The 14686-nt window shown below is 37.0% G+C and overlaps 1 protein-coding gene and 1 long non-coding RNA gene across 2 annotated transcripts in view; one reads left to right on the forward strand and one right to left on the reverse strand.

The window, feature by feature from the left end:
- The window catches only part of MYOZ2 (myozenin 2), a 37170-nt gene extending 27420 nt beyond the window's left edge, over window positions 1-9750 (reverse strand). Inside the window, exon 1 of the mRNA XM_061164129.1 lies at window positions 9675-9750. Within this exon, the coding sequence (XP_061020112.1) occupies window positions 9675-9750 (76 nt within the window). The remainder of the gene's footprint in view (window positions 1-9674) is intronic.
- The window catches only part of LOC133071613 (uncharacterized), a 352151-nt gene that overhangs the window by 53759 nt on the left and 283706 nt on the right, over window positions 1-14686 (forward strand). The window lies entirely within an intron of this gene.

The following is a 14686-nucleotide window of genomic DNA, read 5'->3' on the forward strand; positions in this document are numbered from 1 at the left end:
CATCACTTCATGGGAAATAGAGGGGGAAACAGTGTCAGACTTTATTTTTTTGAGCTCCAAAATCATTGCAGATGGTGATTGCAGCCATGAAATTTATGACCAACCTATATAGCATATTAAAAAGCAGAGACATTACTTTACCAACAAAGGTCTGTGTAGTCAAGGCTATGGTTTTTCCAGTGGTCATGTATGGATGTGAGAGTTGGACTATGAAGAAAGCTGAGTGCTGAAGAATTGATGCTTTTGAACTGTGGTGTTGGAGAAGACTCTTGAGAGTCCCTTGGACTGCAAGGAGATCCAACCAGTCCATCCTAAAGGAGATCAGTCCTGGGTGTTCATTGGAAGGACTGATGCTGAAGCTGAAATTCCAGTACTTTGGCCACCTCATGCGAAGAGTTGACTCATTTGAAAAGACCCTGATGCTGGGAGGGATTGGGGGCAGGAGGAGAAGGGGACAACAGAGGATGAGATGGCTGGATGGCATCACTGACTCGATGGACATGAGTCTGAGTAAACTCCGGGAGTTGGTGATGGACAGGGAGGCTTGGCGCGCTGTGATTCATGGGGTCGCAGAGTCGGACACGACTGAGAGACTGAACTGAAATGAACTGAATAGCTCAGTTGATTCTCTGCCTGCAATGCAGGAGACCCTGGTTCAATTCCTGGGTCCGGAAGATCCCCTGGAGAAGGGATAGGCTTATTCTTGGGCTTCCCTTGTGGCTCAGCTGGTAAAGAATCTGCCTGCAATGCGGGAGACCTGGGTTTGATCCTGGTTTGAGAAGAACTCCTGGAGAAGGGAAAGGCTACCCACTCCAGTATTCTGGCCTAGTGAATTCCATGGGCTGTATAGTCCATGGGGGCAAAGAGTTTGGACAGAACAGAGCTACTTTCACTTTACTTCACAATACTAGGGGGTGGAGGGGAAATCGCCTTTAAATGCTTCTTGAAAGAATTCAGTTAGCAATGCATGACAGAAAAGATAAAAAGAATTACAGAAAATTGAAATCCATAGATTTTTGTCAATTAACCTTATAGGAATACACATTCTGTTTAACAATTATATATTACAAGTAATGTTTTTAAACAAATTTAGATTTTTCCTGAAAAACCTTTCAACTGGGACATTTTCAGGAACTAAAAAATGCCCCAAACCGGGCAACCACTAGAAAATGCAAAGATGACAGCCTTTATATAGTACAGTATGTCCTGTATATGTGAAAGAGTTCTGTTCAAAGAGTGCATTCATAAAGTCCAAAAAGTTAGCATAGGTACCCAACTAACACAATCAGCCATATAGCACCAGACTGTAATAATTTCACACAAATAATACATAAAGGACACTCTCACCAAAAAACATTTATAATTACCAAAAACAATACAGTACCTTGAAAAGTACCGTAGTACAGTACAAGAGCCGGCATACAGGCATCTTTGAGAGCTTGCAGCCTGACAGTTCATATGCAGGGGACTTAACTATAATGGAATCTTTCTCCTTACAATTAATGCTATGAAGTTTTTCCATAAGGAAACCAAAACAAGGATGCAGCTTTTCTCTTTCTCCTCTTTTCTGTTACCAGTTTGAGCCATTATAAACAGTTAAATGAAAATAAAGAGTCTAGAAAAAGGAAATAGCGTATTACTATTTTCTAAAAGTTCTAAATTTCAAGCTATGGCATAAGTGTAATTTGGGGACTCCAAGACAAGGATTTGAGAAAACTTTTCTCTCATTTTCCTCTTCGTAATGACCGCCAATATTAGCTGATTCCACCAATGTTTCTGAAATAACCACATGACCGAAGTGAATCCTATCCCTCTGGCCCCTTAGAGTTACATTAGTCCTCTGAGGTATGTTTGAGAGGAATTACTACTTTTGTGATTGATATAGGAACAGGTGTGTGACGACCTAGGCCAATGAGAGAAAATACCAGGACTTTTCTTTGTGTACACTGTGCCAAAGATACTTTCTTTTCCTGCTGCATATAAGCATGGCTGCATACTGTCCCGCAAACTGTTGATATGTACTTGATAAAATGATAGATTCAGACATGAGGTGAAACTTACCCCGAGGAAATCAGAGCCGAGGCAGAGAAAGAAACTGGTCCTTAATAGCATACTTGAGCTGCCAGATGAAGATTTATTGAATCACCTCTGAACTTTTCAGTTATATTAGGTAGTAAATTCCCTTTATTTTTCAATCCAGTTGGTTTCTGATTTTCTGCTATTTTCAACTAAAAAAGCATGCTAACTGATATGGTCATTTTCTTCAGATCTTTATCTCACTGATAAAAGTCCAAAAAGTTTATTAAGATTGGAATCACAAGAAAGAGTAAAGACGCTTAGCCAAGAAGCCCATCAGTAGGAGTCTCGAAGAAGAAAGGGAAAAAAGAGCAGAGGTATAAACTATACTTCTGGCCAGACTTGTTTGGACTCATAAGAAACATTCACTCCTTTTTAGCAAAACACAATAATCACCACTCAAGCTGCTGCAGGAATAGATGTATAGCAAGAGCCATGAGGAAGTTACCTACCCTCAATAATCAGCTGGTACAATCCATTTTTACAGTAAATTTATACCACAAGAGAGAAATAAGGGACAAAAAGGAAAGAGGAGAAGAAGGCACACATAATTGCCCAACTCTCAACTCTCTTTTCTTATTCTTCATACTTACTTTTACTTTCTTTAAACCTAAATTTTCTCTCTTACTCTATAAGTAACACTCAAGGAGTTCATTGATTTTGAGTGACCACCTGAAGGTACTGTGGATCTCTGGGATGAGATAACTTCGTGAGAAGTCTACTGGTGTCTGAAGCAGGCTTGTCCTGGCTCACAAGAGTCAGTCAATAAATTTCCAGAAATTCTGTGAGCTAGTAGTTAAAGTCAGTGAATATAGCCACTATTAAAATTAAATTATATAAACTTAATAATTAGATAAGTTGTATTTTAAAAAAGCAATAAATACTCAGAAATATCACTTTCTAAATACTTCTTTTTGCTATTATCAATGCTCTTGATGTTTTCGTATATCTATTATATCTGTATGGTAGAAATATTTTAGTATGGTATTACTACACATCTCTTCCCAACTCTACATTCAGTTTCTCCTTGATGGTAGCTCAAACTTGTTCAAAGCAAGAGAATTTTGCAAACTCTACAAACCGAGGCATTCCCCACCTAAAAAACCAGTTAAATATTCACTAGCATACTAATAGACATAGGAACATTTTAAGTCAACATGTTTTGCATAAACAAACAATAAAAGACATAAACCAAATTTTCCAAGGGTTTTTTCCCCTTCCTTTCCAGTAGTTGAGTTTATGATGTAACTAGAGCTCGAGTTCCAGACCCTCTGTGAGTTGGGACATCTAACGTATGAACACTCATTTATTTAAACTTTCAGAGTGAAGAATTCTCTCAACTGAGCAGATAGAATCCAAGTTCAGCTGTTCCCTGCTCTTTATTGCAAACCTCTGTGCAGAGTCTTAACAGTGTGTTTTATCTGGATGCCTGATAAATGATATAACTTATTCAGGGTTCATATCCTTGCCCTGATGGATTAGAAGGTTGTCTTTGTGGCATTAGATCATCTATTGAAAATAATATTGCTAGACATACTTTCCTGTTGATGTCATTCATAGTGATCCAGAATTTTCCATTTATTCTTTAAAGATCTTATAGGACTTAATCCATTATAGCTTGCTACTATTTTAAGGAAATCAGTGATTACTTTGAAATAAATATCCAATTATAAAAGATATTAAAATACACCTTTAGGGTCTTGACCAAAAGAAAATTAATTTCCACAAAATACTCCACATTTTTCAATCTACTAGAGATATCAAATAATTGTAACTAATATTCTTTATCAGATGCATTTTTCTAGTTAGATTAAGATTCAAAATCTTACATTAAAAAGTTCAAAATTTTGATTTTTGAGTGTGCTTTCCTTCCACTTTAGCCACATTACTATAAGTACTGGAAACCAAGTGAAAAAAATGCATTTTGGTGGGAGAGTATCAGTGGTCTTTGAAAATGTGATCAGTTTCTTTTTTCAAACCTTTCTTCAATATGTAGTCTTATGAGCAGACCCTGGATCTAAATTCTTCCAAAAGGAAACATTCTTTTTTTTCACATTTACTTCATAGGTTTGAAACTTAGTCAGCAAGGATTTATGGATGCACAGGTAGTTCTGTGTTTTTATTTTGAAAATTTGATCCTGCCAATGTTATATATTTAGTTAGATCAGTGAGTCCAATTCACAGTTTATAAAGATACTCAAATAACTGTAGTAAGACAAAAATATTTTAAAACTGTTTCCCTGTGATTCACTAGCAGCTGCAATTCTGGTAGAATGGGCAAAGCCACAGAAGGGGAGATAATTGAAACTGATTTACTTGAGAGTGGTCCTATCAATTTACTTAAAAGCCTGATTGAAGCCAAGAGATCTCTGCATTTGCACAGGACTCTTTGGCCTGCTTATAGTTAACCTATGTGCATTGAATAATAATCCATAAACATACATCGTTGCATAATGAAATATGCATATACACATGTTATATAAAAAAGTTAATAGTCCAGATTTATTTTAATTTTGAATAGTGCTTTAAAAGTCTACATTTGATTAAAAGTTTACTATAATTTCTAATAGTTTTCTTTACATGAAAAAAGTTGATTTTGAAACTCATCTGGGATTCTGTATTTTCCTACTTCATATTTCTTTGCCTTGATTTGAGTTCTAAACTATAAAGTTTTCAAAACTTTACTGTTCTGAAAGCACAGATACATAGAGTAACATAATAACCATTTCCATAGCTGAAAAACTCAAGGATTATTTTCTGCAACTTTAAAACTCATACTGAATGACCTAAATGTCAGAGATGTTTGTTTTTCCAAGGATTAAAACTAAGTAAGAAACTAGTTTATAGCAGCCATCATCTTCTTCAATGTCTCTTTTTATCATCTTCTACCTAATAGTTACAAATGTCCCTGTATTTACCATATTTTAAAGTTTGAAATGAATACATTTTAAAACACACAATAAAATGAATACTAATATGGTGAAAAAAAACTTTACTGTTAAAAGTATTGCCACTTATAAACTGTGTAAATCTATAAACATTTAAAAAATGAGATTACCAATGTATTGAACTATGCAAATTGAATTACACAAACCAGTAATTCAACCAGAACTGTTTGTAGGATGTACATCTGGAGTATGTTAGAGTGAAAAAAACAATAAAGAAATTAGGATGATGAAAGTATGGCAAGAATTAAACATTATCATTTCAACTTTGGTATAAACTGGAAGTTAGCCTGGTTCTCTGCTGCTACTTTTCTGGAGGGCCTTATGAGGTTTAGAAATCTATGGCAGGTTTAGAAATATCCACAATTTTACAACATATTACTGCACACTGATTTTCAAAGTAAAGCATGATTTTTCTCAGGGTTATAAGAATGCTAATGTGAAATTTTAAACCAAAGGAAACTCTCAAACTTGTACATTGAAGCATTAGGTTAAGTTCTTTTTCTCCCCCAGACTTTTTACATTTGATCTATGATATTTAAGGCCTTCCTTGTGTCCTCATTTTTATACAGATAACTTGATCAATTACAGTTTAAGATATGCTTGTATAGGAAAAGTAAAAGGGGTCCTCACATAATCTTTTATCTGAAAGTTAAGACATCATGATTATGCTTTTCAAAGCATCCCTGCAATTTGTGTCAATATTATCATTGCCTTTGCGATTGATGGGGAAACTCAAATACACATAGCTCAATACATTAGAGTCATGAAATTTTAGAAGTAGATGTCTCAACAAACCCAACCTCTTCAATTTCAGGTGAGGAATTAGATGTCTGGTCTGGAACCAGGGCTCCTGGTACCATATGAACAACAGCACTTCATTTAGAACCTGGCTTCCTGTTTTCAGACCACAGACTAACCTCTTTTCCTGAAATCACAAAAAAAAATCTGCTCAGTCTTCTTCCGTGTACTGTTACTGTTCACCAGTCATGAGGGAAAAGAACAAAAAACATACCAAAAAAGCCCTCACAAAACCCAGGTGAGAAAACTGTAGGGTGGCTGAAACAGTAGTCTTTCTATTTCTAAAAGCTCTTCTTAAGTGTATTTGTGCTTGAAATCAGGGGCCAGCATGGTCCCAGTTCTCACGTGATTTTAATTCCTATTCCTTCCTCCACCCCATTTCTGACAGATGCCAGTTGTTCAAGTTGCCTCTCCCCCTTCCATTCTCATTCCCCCTTCTCTTTCTCTATTGACTTACTACTTCCTATTCATTTATCCCACCCCCTACCCTTCCTGGGTCTCAAATGAGTTCCTGAGAGAGAAACGTGATCACCACTGGAGAATGGGTACAGCTTCAGGAGTAAATAGCACAGGACTAGTGGGCATTACCCACCGTTATAAGCCATCTTTTCTTGCCTCCATAACTAATTCATGCACCAATAATGGCAAAATATTTTTGTGTTTTTGTCTTTTAGAATAGCACTTGTTAGATGGTAACAGCATGGCTCTGATATTTCTGTTTAATGCTTATAGGTTTTGTATCACAGCCTTAATACTAAACAGTTAACTACCATCAGCTCTAACACTTCTGATGCTGACGCTGATGACCATGATGATGATCGTCATGATGTGATGATGAGGACGGTCTGCCTTAGTACCAGGGGATACTTTCTATTAGTTACTATTGAGAGTGTAGTATATTTGCTTCTGGTATATAATTTGGCACCAAATCATTATGGCTCCTGGAGAAGGCAATGGCACCCCACTCCAGTACTCTTGCCTGGAAAATCCCATGGACGGAGGAGCCTGGTGGGCTGCAGTCCATGGGGTCGCTAAGAGTCGGACACGACTAAGTGACTTCATTTTCACCTTTCACTTTCATGCATTGGAGAAGGAAATGGCAACCCCACTCCAGTGTTCTTGCCTGGAGAATCCCAGGGACAGGGGAGCCTGGTGGGCTGCCATCTATGGGGTCATGCAGAGTCGGACACGACTGAAGCGACTTAGCAGCATTATAGCTCCATAATGAATGAACAGTTTGGGGTTTGTTAGAGGCAGGGAGCCATCTACATTTTTACTCAGGCAATCCAGTTCAATGTATCCTAGTCTGTATGGATAGGATTTTTCAGTAATTCTTTGAGGTTATTTCTCCTTCAGATTAAGTGAGTGCTGTGATGAAAAACTCTTCTTTTGATTCTTGTATTTTTCTATTGACGGATCTCAAGGCTCACCAACTATAGTCTCTCTCCCCACAACAAGAACTGGACTGAACTTCTAGTTCAGGTTTAGAAAGCAACTCATTTAGCCACCTCATTGTCACATTTCATTCTCCTCCTGGCTATATGTTTTTGAAAAGTAATATAAAAAATAAATGAATTATAATACTGCAAAAAAAAAAACCACACGAGAATCTTGATGCACAAGGGGAGAAGGGAATGGAAGAAGAACATGGACTGGGAGAAGAATTTCTCTGATCATTTTTATAAAAGACAAGTCAGTCTAAATTTTACTTATTTAGTCTTAGAATTAAGATCAAGACTGTTGTGTGCTTCATCATACATTGTCCAGGTTTTTACTGGTATGAAATGTTTGCAAATTTGGAGAATTGTTCCCAAAAAAGTTTTCTATGAAGTCCATGTCTCATTTCTACCTCCTTAGGAAAAATGATAGCCCTCTAATTCCACATCTCTAAACAATATAACATATACAAATAGTAAAGTTCCATATAATATGACAGAGGAAATAAAAGAGGGAGATTATTTAAGTTACTTCCTAAAGTACTACAGCTATTTTAGTTGAGATGAGTTAAGAAAGAGTCTGCAATTATCCGTGTTATCTGTAGTACTTGACCTCCAAACTAAGGCAGAGCATGTGACTCTACTTAAGGGACTGGAAATCTACCCGTGATTTGGGAGGGAGGCTTTAGCAGACTTTACATGGCCAGGACCTGTTGGTGGTGAGATAGTAGTTTTGAGAATTTTTTTTATCCCTTGAGATATAATTGTATTTTTTCTTTATATTTCATTTTAAAAGTTATGTTACAAAAAAGAAAAAGATACTCTTTATAGGTCTATATCAGTAATAGAGTAGAATTCAACACATGATTTAAACTGGGAATAAATTAAAATGATGGATTGATTTATGATTATGACATAATTAGAAAATGATGATTTATCTCAAGCCTAGTTTGAAGGTAAGTAAGTTTAGTCACAAACTCAAATGATTATCTGATTTTTGCCTTACTGATCAGAGAATCTGTTAAAACAATTTCAAGTAAACTACATGAAGTAGGAGATAGAAATGAGCATAAAAAATGAAAGGCATGAATTTTGGAACCTTACATTGGTACAAATTTAGTTCTGCGGTCTGATTCAGAATTATCTTCTCTTTATTTCAAGCTAACTCAAAATGATAGCAAAGCACAGGACTAAGTTGAATACAGTATGGTGATTTTGTAATACAAAAAATGAAAACAAAACTTAATAACAGAATCCTTAAATAAGACTACATTATGGGGGAAGCATCTAACAGAATCTTTGATTGGTTCTATTCAGCTCGCATTATGGAAGGTGAAGTATGAAAATGCTATGCTTTGTACACCTGAAACTAACAACAGCATTGTAAATCAACTATACTCCAATACAAGTTTAAAAAAGAGAGAGAGAGAAGAAAATGCTACCCTTATGCCTGGTCCCAGCTGCCTTCACCAGATCTCATTTCCCTAGGTTTCAGTATTGTTCAGGTAAAAGGTCACATTCCTTGTCAATAGAAGGGAAGTAAGAAGATGCCCTGAAAACTCCACAAATAGATTCTGGAATGGCTCAAATCAGCCCTTAAAGGAATCTAAATATTCTACTTATTTGCTTTTAAAATTGACACTATCCTTTGCTCAATTTCTTTTATAACAGTCAAATTTGAATTTCCTTTACAACAATCAAAATGCAATATATAAAGTACTAGTTTCTAGAACTTTTGCTAGAACTTAAAGAAGAGAGTGACATTTCATCTTGCATCTTACATTAAAAATTTTTTTGAGTTGTATGTTTTGAGACTATAGGAAATCTATATTTTCCTAGAAATTATAAATAGATTTCCACACAAAATGTTTTGGTAAATCAGTTACTAAATATGAAGACTTATTTCAGTGTTAAAGAAGTTCACAATTAATATGAATTCTAATTTAACAACATTTTTTCCCCTAAAGGGATAGTAGAACAGATTTTGAATAATTTATGTAATTTATGGTAAAAGAAATCAATATATATCTGGTGGGATGGACAACAAACACAAGATTTCATGAGACCTGTCTGAAAAAAAAAAAACAGAAAAAGAAAAAAATAAATGATCTGAGAGTGGTGATATTAACTTATAATGTGAAGTGTGACAGGCAAGCCAAGCAGAATGTACATCAGCTGTCAGATTGCTTCATTCCTTAAGAACAGTTGTTCATCTGAAAATAGCTTTCAAATGAGAAAGGATGACTACAAAAGGATTAGTTACCATAGGCTTTTCCACACCCCCTAGAGCGCCAGGTTTGTTATGACAGAATAGCAAGAATTTAAAGAAAGTAAACTATAGGATATTAAATAATATCAGGAAGGGTCTACATTAGTGCTGAGCTGTGTTAATGCTATGAAGGATTGTCATTGATACCATTTCCATGGATTTCCTTCATGATGGCTGATGCTTGCTGTTTCCTCTGCTTCACCATGGTATTATGTGATAGCATGATTTTTTTTTGTTCCCTGTTAAAAATAAAGGAACATTATTGAGGCAATGTGAAGAACTCATTTGGAATATTTTATAATCATCCTTTTGAAGGAGAGCATCTTTGTTCTTTATTATTGCTTTCTACTGGAAGGCTCTAATACCATTCCTTGTTTGGTGACAGAGTATGCTGTTCATTGACAGGCAATGTCACAGTGAACAGAGGCTGATTCTCAGAGTTTCAGGCCATCTTATCTATATACTAGTACAATCATTATTGGGCAATGAGAAACAATGAAAGAGCTGGCTTCCTTTCCCCTTCCTCTCTCACTTTCACAGTTTATTTTAACCTGTCATTGCTTCCTTACTGGCCTTCATTTCCAGCAAACTGTAAGAATGAAGACAGGACACCAGATTAAATCAGAACTCTTTGGTGGCAGCATTTTAATATTGGCATCAACAGCTGTCCTTTAAAGCAAAAAAAGCCCATTAATGAGTCACAGCTCTGAACTTCCTTGGACAATTGACTAATACAACATTTTAGGAAACAATATACTCACCTTGCTTTTCAGGAAGGATGAATCCCAATTTGTGGAGGAAAGACTGGAGATGGACTATGGATGGCACTTGGGCCCGATGGTTTTTATCCTTGAGCCTGGGACGGCATGGTCCCTAGTTGTGACTCAAACTGGAGACTGAGCCTTTCTGAAGAGACTGGCATCCAGCTGACATCAACTGACTATATATAGCACCAAATACTTCAGCTACTCATATCTTCCTGGCGAAAGGGAGGAACCAAGAAAGATTAGGTTCTCTCCATTGTGTTTCTATCTTGTGAGATGGTTGAATGAACATACAGAAAGTTTCTATGGAGCACCTTCTGTTTGAAGAGCTAGTAGCCAAAAGAGATTTTTTAAACTTTTGAAGATATAACTATTACATTTCATCTTAATCGAGGTGGCAAAAAATACATACTTGAATTAGAACAGAATGATGGATTATTAACAAAGTGAAAGCACTGACAATAATGTCTAAGGAGTTTCAAGAAGAAAGAAAGCAATATGGGGCAGAGCTACCCCTTAAATAATGCCATCCCTTAAGCAAGAGTGAGAACCTATGCTAACTTCAGAAAAATGGGTGATATTTGGGTGAAGTGGAGAAGCTTTTTGTAATGGGCATTAAAGGTTAAGCCTTGAATCTATCTGAGTAAAAGTTTAGACTCATAGCTGAGTCATGAGTCTTCCTGAAGAGACCCTGTAGAGAACAATGCCTGCAAAGTTTCCTGATCTCTTCAAGGTCTGGAGTCAAGTATTCCTGTTTGGGAATCAGGATAAGAAGTTGAGAAGGTAGGCCATCTTGGCCACCTTGCTGATCTTTGAACACAAAAGCATGTTCCTGCTGTATCCTTTTTCTTTTACTATGTCCCACTCCCTGGAATACTCTCATCCTGCTAACACTTGGCTTACTCATGCATTCAGAACTCTTCCCAACTGTTGATTCCTCAAAGTCCTTCCTCAGTCACCTTTTAATCACCCTCAGTCTGAAATACTACACAGTGCCACACTCTAGTCCCTTACTCTGCTCTATCTTTAAAATATTTTTGTATTAGTTTAGATTAAATTCTAATGCATGTGACAGAAAACCCTAAAAACAGAAATTTCAAAAAGATGGAAATTTGTTTTTCTCACACATGAACTTTTCCCAGAGGTAAAAAAATCTAAGGTTAATGTGATTGACATAATTATCAGGGGCTCAGTCACCTCTAACTTCTTGCTCCCTTGTCCCTAAAATGAAGACCCTTGGGCCTAAATTACTGCTTCAGCTCTGGTCAGCATGCTCTTATTTCAGTCAATGGGAAAAATAAAAAGGAATGATATCCTTCAAACATAGCCTGATATGACTCAGATCTCTTTTGTTTACCTCCCTTTGGCAGGACTTAGTCACATAACCATACACAGCTCAAGAGAGATTGGGAAATGTGAATTTTATTCTGGGTGGCCATGGACCCAGTTAAATTCAGAGTTTAACTTACTGACAAAGACAATAATGATTATTGGGTGACAACTCTCCATTTTTGCCACAAGGACATATCCACATTATTTTATCTCTATCAGTCCATCTACCTATCATCCTTCCATCAATCTGTCTCTATCTGGTATCTTTTTTCCCTATTAAAATATGAACTTCATAAGGACTTAGGTTTTAAATCTTCAGCAGCAAGAATTGTGTCTAATATATTGGTGGACATTCAATATTCGTTAAATGAATAAATAAATGAGTGGTTTGGAGATTAATTGTAGAATGCATTAAGGTTTGGCATGAGTTTGGAATTCTTTTCCTGTTATATCAAACACTCGGGGAAATAGAATTGTAATAAACAAACAGTCACTTGATTATAAGATGATGGTGGCTACTCAAGGGAGAGGTTTATTTTGTATGAGGCTGAAATAGGTGGCTGATCATAGGCTCGACAGTTCAAGGTAGTAAATGGCAGGTTTAAGTTAACCTATTGCAATTGCTTCTAAGTAAATGTTTGCATTGACGTTATTAATTAAATACCACTGAGAAACAGTTAATCAAGTCATTAAATTTAAATTTCCTCTCAAGATCTCTCAACTGCTTGTATATTCCTGGCTTTAGCATTTACAGTGGTGTGACATTAGTCAAGTCTCTCAAGGTGTTAGTTTTTTCATCTGTAAAATGGAGGTTACAGTATCTACCACATAGAACCATGGGCATTTTGCATGTAACAATTTTAGAAATTCCTGATACTTAATTAAAGTTGAGAGTTAATTTTTCCTTTTACTATTTTATTCCTGCAATATGAAAGGATTTAAAACCTTAGAACAGTCAACTGCATTATTCAGTAAAAAAAATAAAATATATTTAGAAAGATGGTTTTCCTACTTGGTCACCTTTATATGTTCCCAATTTTGTGTTATATACAGTTTAAAGGTTGAAATGGTGTCCTTAAAAGACAATAATTACTATGTTGATTTTGGTTTCCAAAATGAAAAGAGTTTATTTTAAAAGATTTTAAAAGCTTTGAAGAATATAACTTACTTGTTTTTGTTTATTTCTCAGTGACACCTAAAATTGTTTTACCTTTTATTTTAAACTCATTTATACATATCTCTGATAGCCTTCTGGTTTTTGAGTTATTATTTGTTCTGAAAAGAAGAAAGAATTAGTCACTAGTATTGTAGCTTTAAGATAGTTCTACTATCCGATTGCTTTATGACACAACAGCTAAATTTTAAAAAGACCTTTAATGGGTATTATTCTGCATTTTTAGATGGTCCTTTCTGAAAGCCAGTGCAGTTGAATTTTAAATCAAGTCAGTTAATATAATCCTGTTTCATCTACACAGAGGTCTGGCTCTAGATTAAACTTCCCTCATTTGTCTTATTGCCATCTTTCTTTGTCTGCAGGCCCGACGGCCTCGCCTCTGGACCCAGGACTGTCTCCCTCCCTGGGTCCCCCCCACTGCACCTGTGCATACTGTACACTGGGAAGGAGTCTGTCCTAACCCGGGACCCCAGCACTGCACCGGCCATGCTCAGCATCCCAACTTAAACAGGGTAGTACTTTATTGTCCCCTCAAGGCCTAAGTATTTTGATCTAATTGGTGCTAAAGATAATGATAAAATCTTTTATTGTAGGCAAAATAATGGGATTCTAATGGTAAAATTTGATGCCTTAGGAGGCTAGTTAAGGAAGTTCTTGACAGAGCTTTTCAACACCCCTATAACCAAATTCTTTCCATTTCTGGGCCTGCCACAGTTGCATTTCCAACTGTTTTAGCACTTGCCAAAAGACAAAAAAAGATTAAGTTAATCTTAAAAAATAAAGTGAATTTTACTGCCTATATATCACCCAGCAAAAATCTACACCATGAGGACCCATGAAAGACAACCTTATTCAGCCAGTGGTAAACATGAGCCCTTTTAGAGTGGTAAACAAGGCCTACATTGATCTTCCTCTGACTGAGCACTTTTTCTTTTTTTTTTTAATTCTGTGTTTCTCCTTGTCCCGTTCTCAGTCTATGTCGGTGGCTGTGGGCAGTTGGAGAGTAGGGCAGGATCCAGGGGAGGGGGAGGGGGCCCAGGATGTGGGGCCTGACTGTCTGCTAGGTGGGCAGGCAGCACGTTACCATCACTGAGGCTCATTTCTGGATTAAAGCACACAGAACCCAAACAGGGTAGCCCCCAGGCTAGTGCTGAAAGGCCTGTCTAACGGGGTGACCAGTTCTTTACCAGCCCTCAGGGTCTCGGACAGGGTGGGAGGAAAGAATATTTGAAAGGATAAAAAAATGTGTAAAAACTCACAGCTGATGAGGCTGTCTTTGGTTTCTGCAAAAATCCCTGTGAAGTGAAGTGAAAGTCTCTCAGTCATGTCCGACTCTTCGTAACCCCATGGTCTATACAGTCCATGGAGTTCTCAGGCCAGAAAACTGGAGTGGGTAGCCTTTCCCTTCTCCAGGGGGTCTTCCCGACCCAGGAATCGAACTGGGGTCTCCTGCATTGCAGGCGGATTCTTTACCAACTGAGCTATCAGGGAAGCCAAAATCTGACACTTATAGTTTGTTTCCTCCTGCCGCTTGAGAGAGAGAGAAAGATGTCTGACCCTTGTAGCCTATTTCCTCCATTTGGAGACCCCTAGCCTTCCTATCTGTTACCCTCTCATTCCCTCCTTTTCTTTTAGGAGAATTTTGTTGCCTAGGGAAAGGGACGTCATCCCTAAATTGGTGAGGCAACATATTCTCCTAACCCTCATATTGAGGGTCTCTGATCCAGGGGCCCCAAGTAGTAGTTGGAGGAAGCTGCCACAGTGACAGGAGTTTGAGCACCCATTTGTAACTTAAAAGCCTTCATGCAGCTGGAAACAAATCCAGTCACACTGTTACAGATGTAGGAGGCAAACAGCAAAAACAGAACAATTAGCAAAGTTAACAGTCA

This window comes from Dama dama, chromosome 17 (assembly GCF_033118175.1).
Source record: "Dama dama isolate Ldn47 chromosome 17, ASM3311817v1, whole genome shotgun sequence".
Lineage (NCBI taxonomy): Eukaryota > Metazoa > Chordata > Mammalia > Artiodactyla > Cervidae > Dama > Dama dama.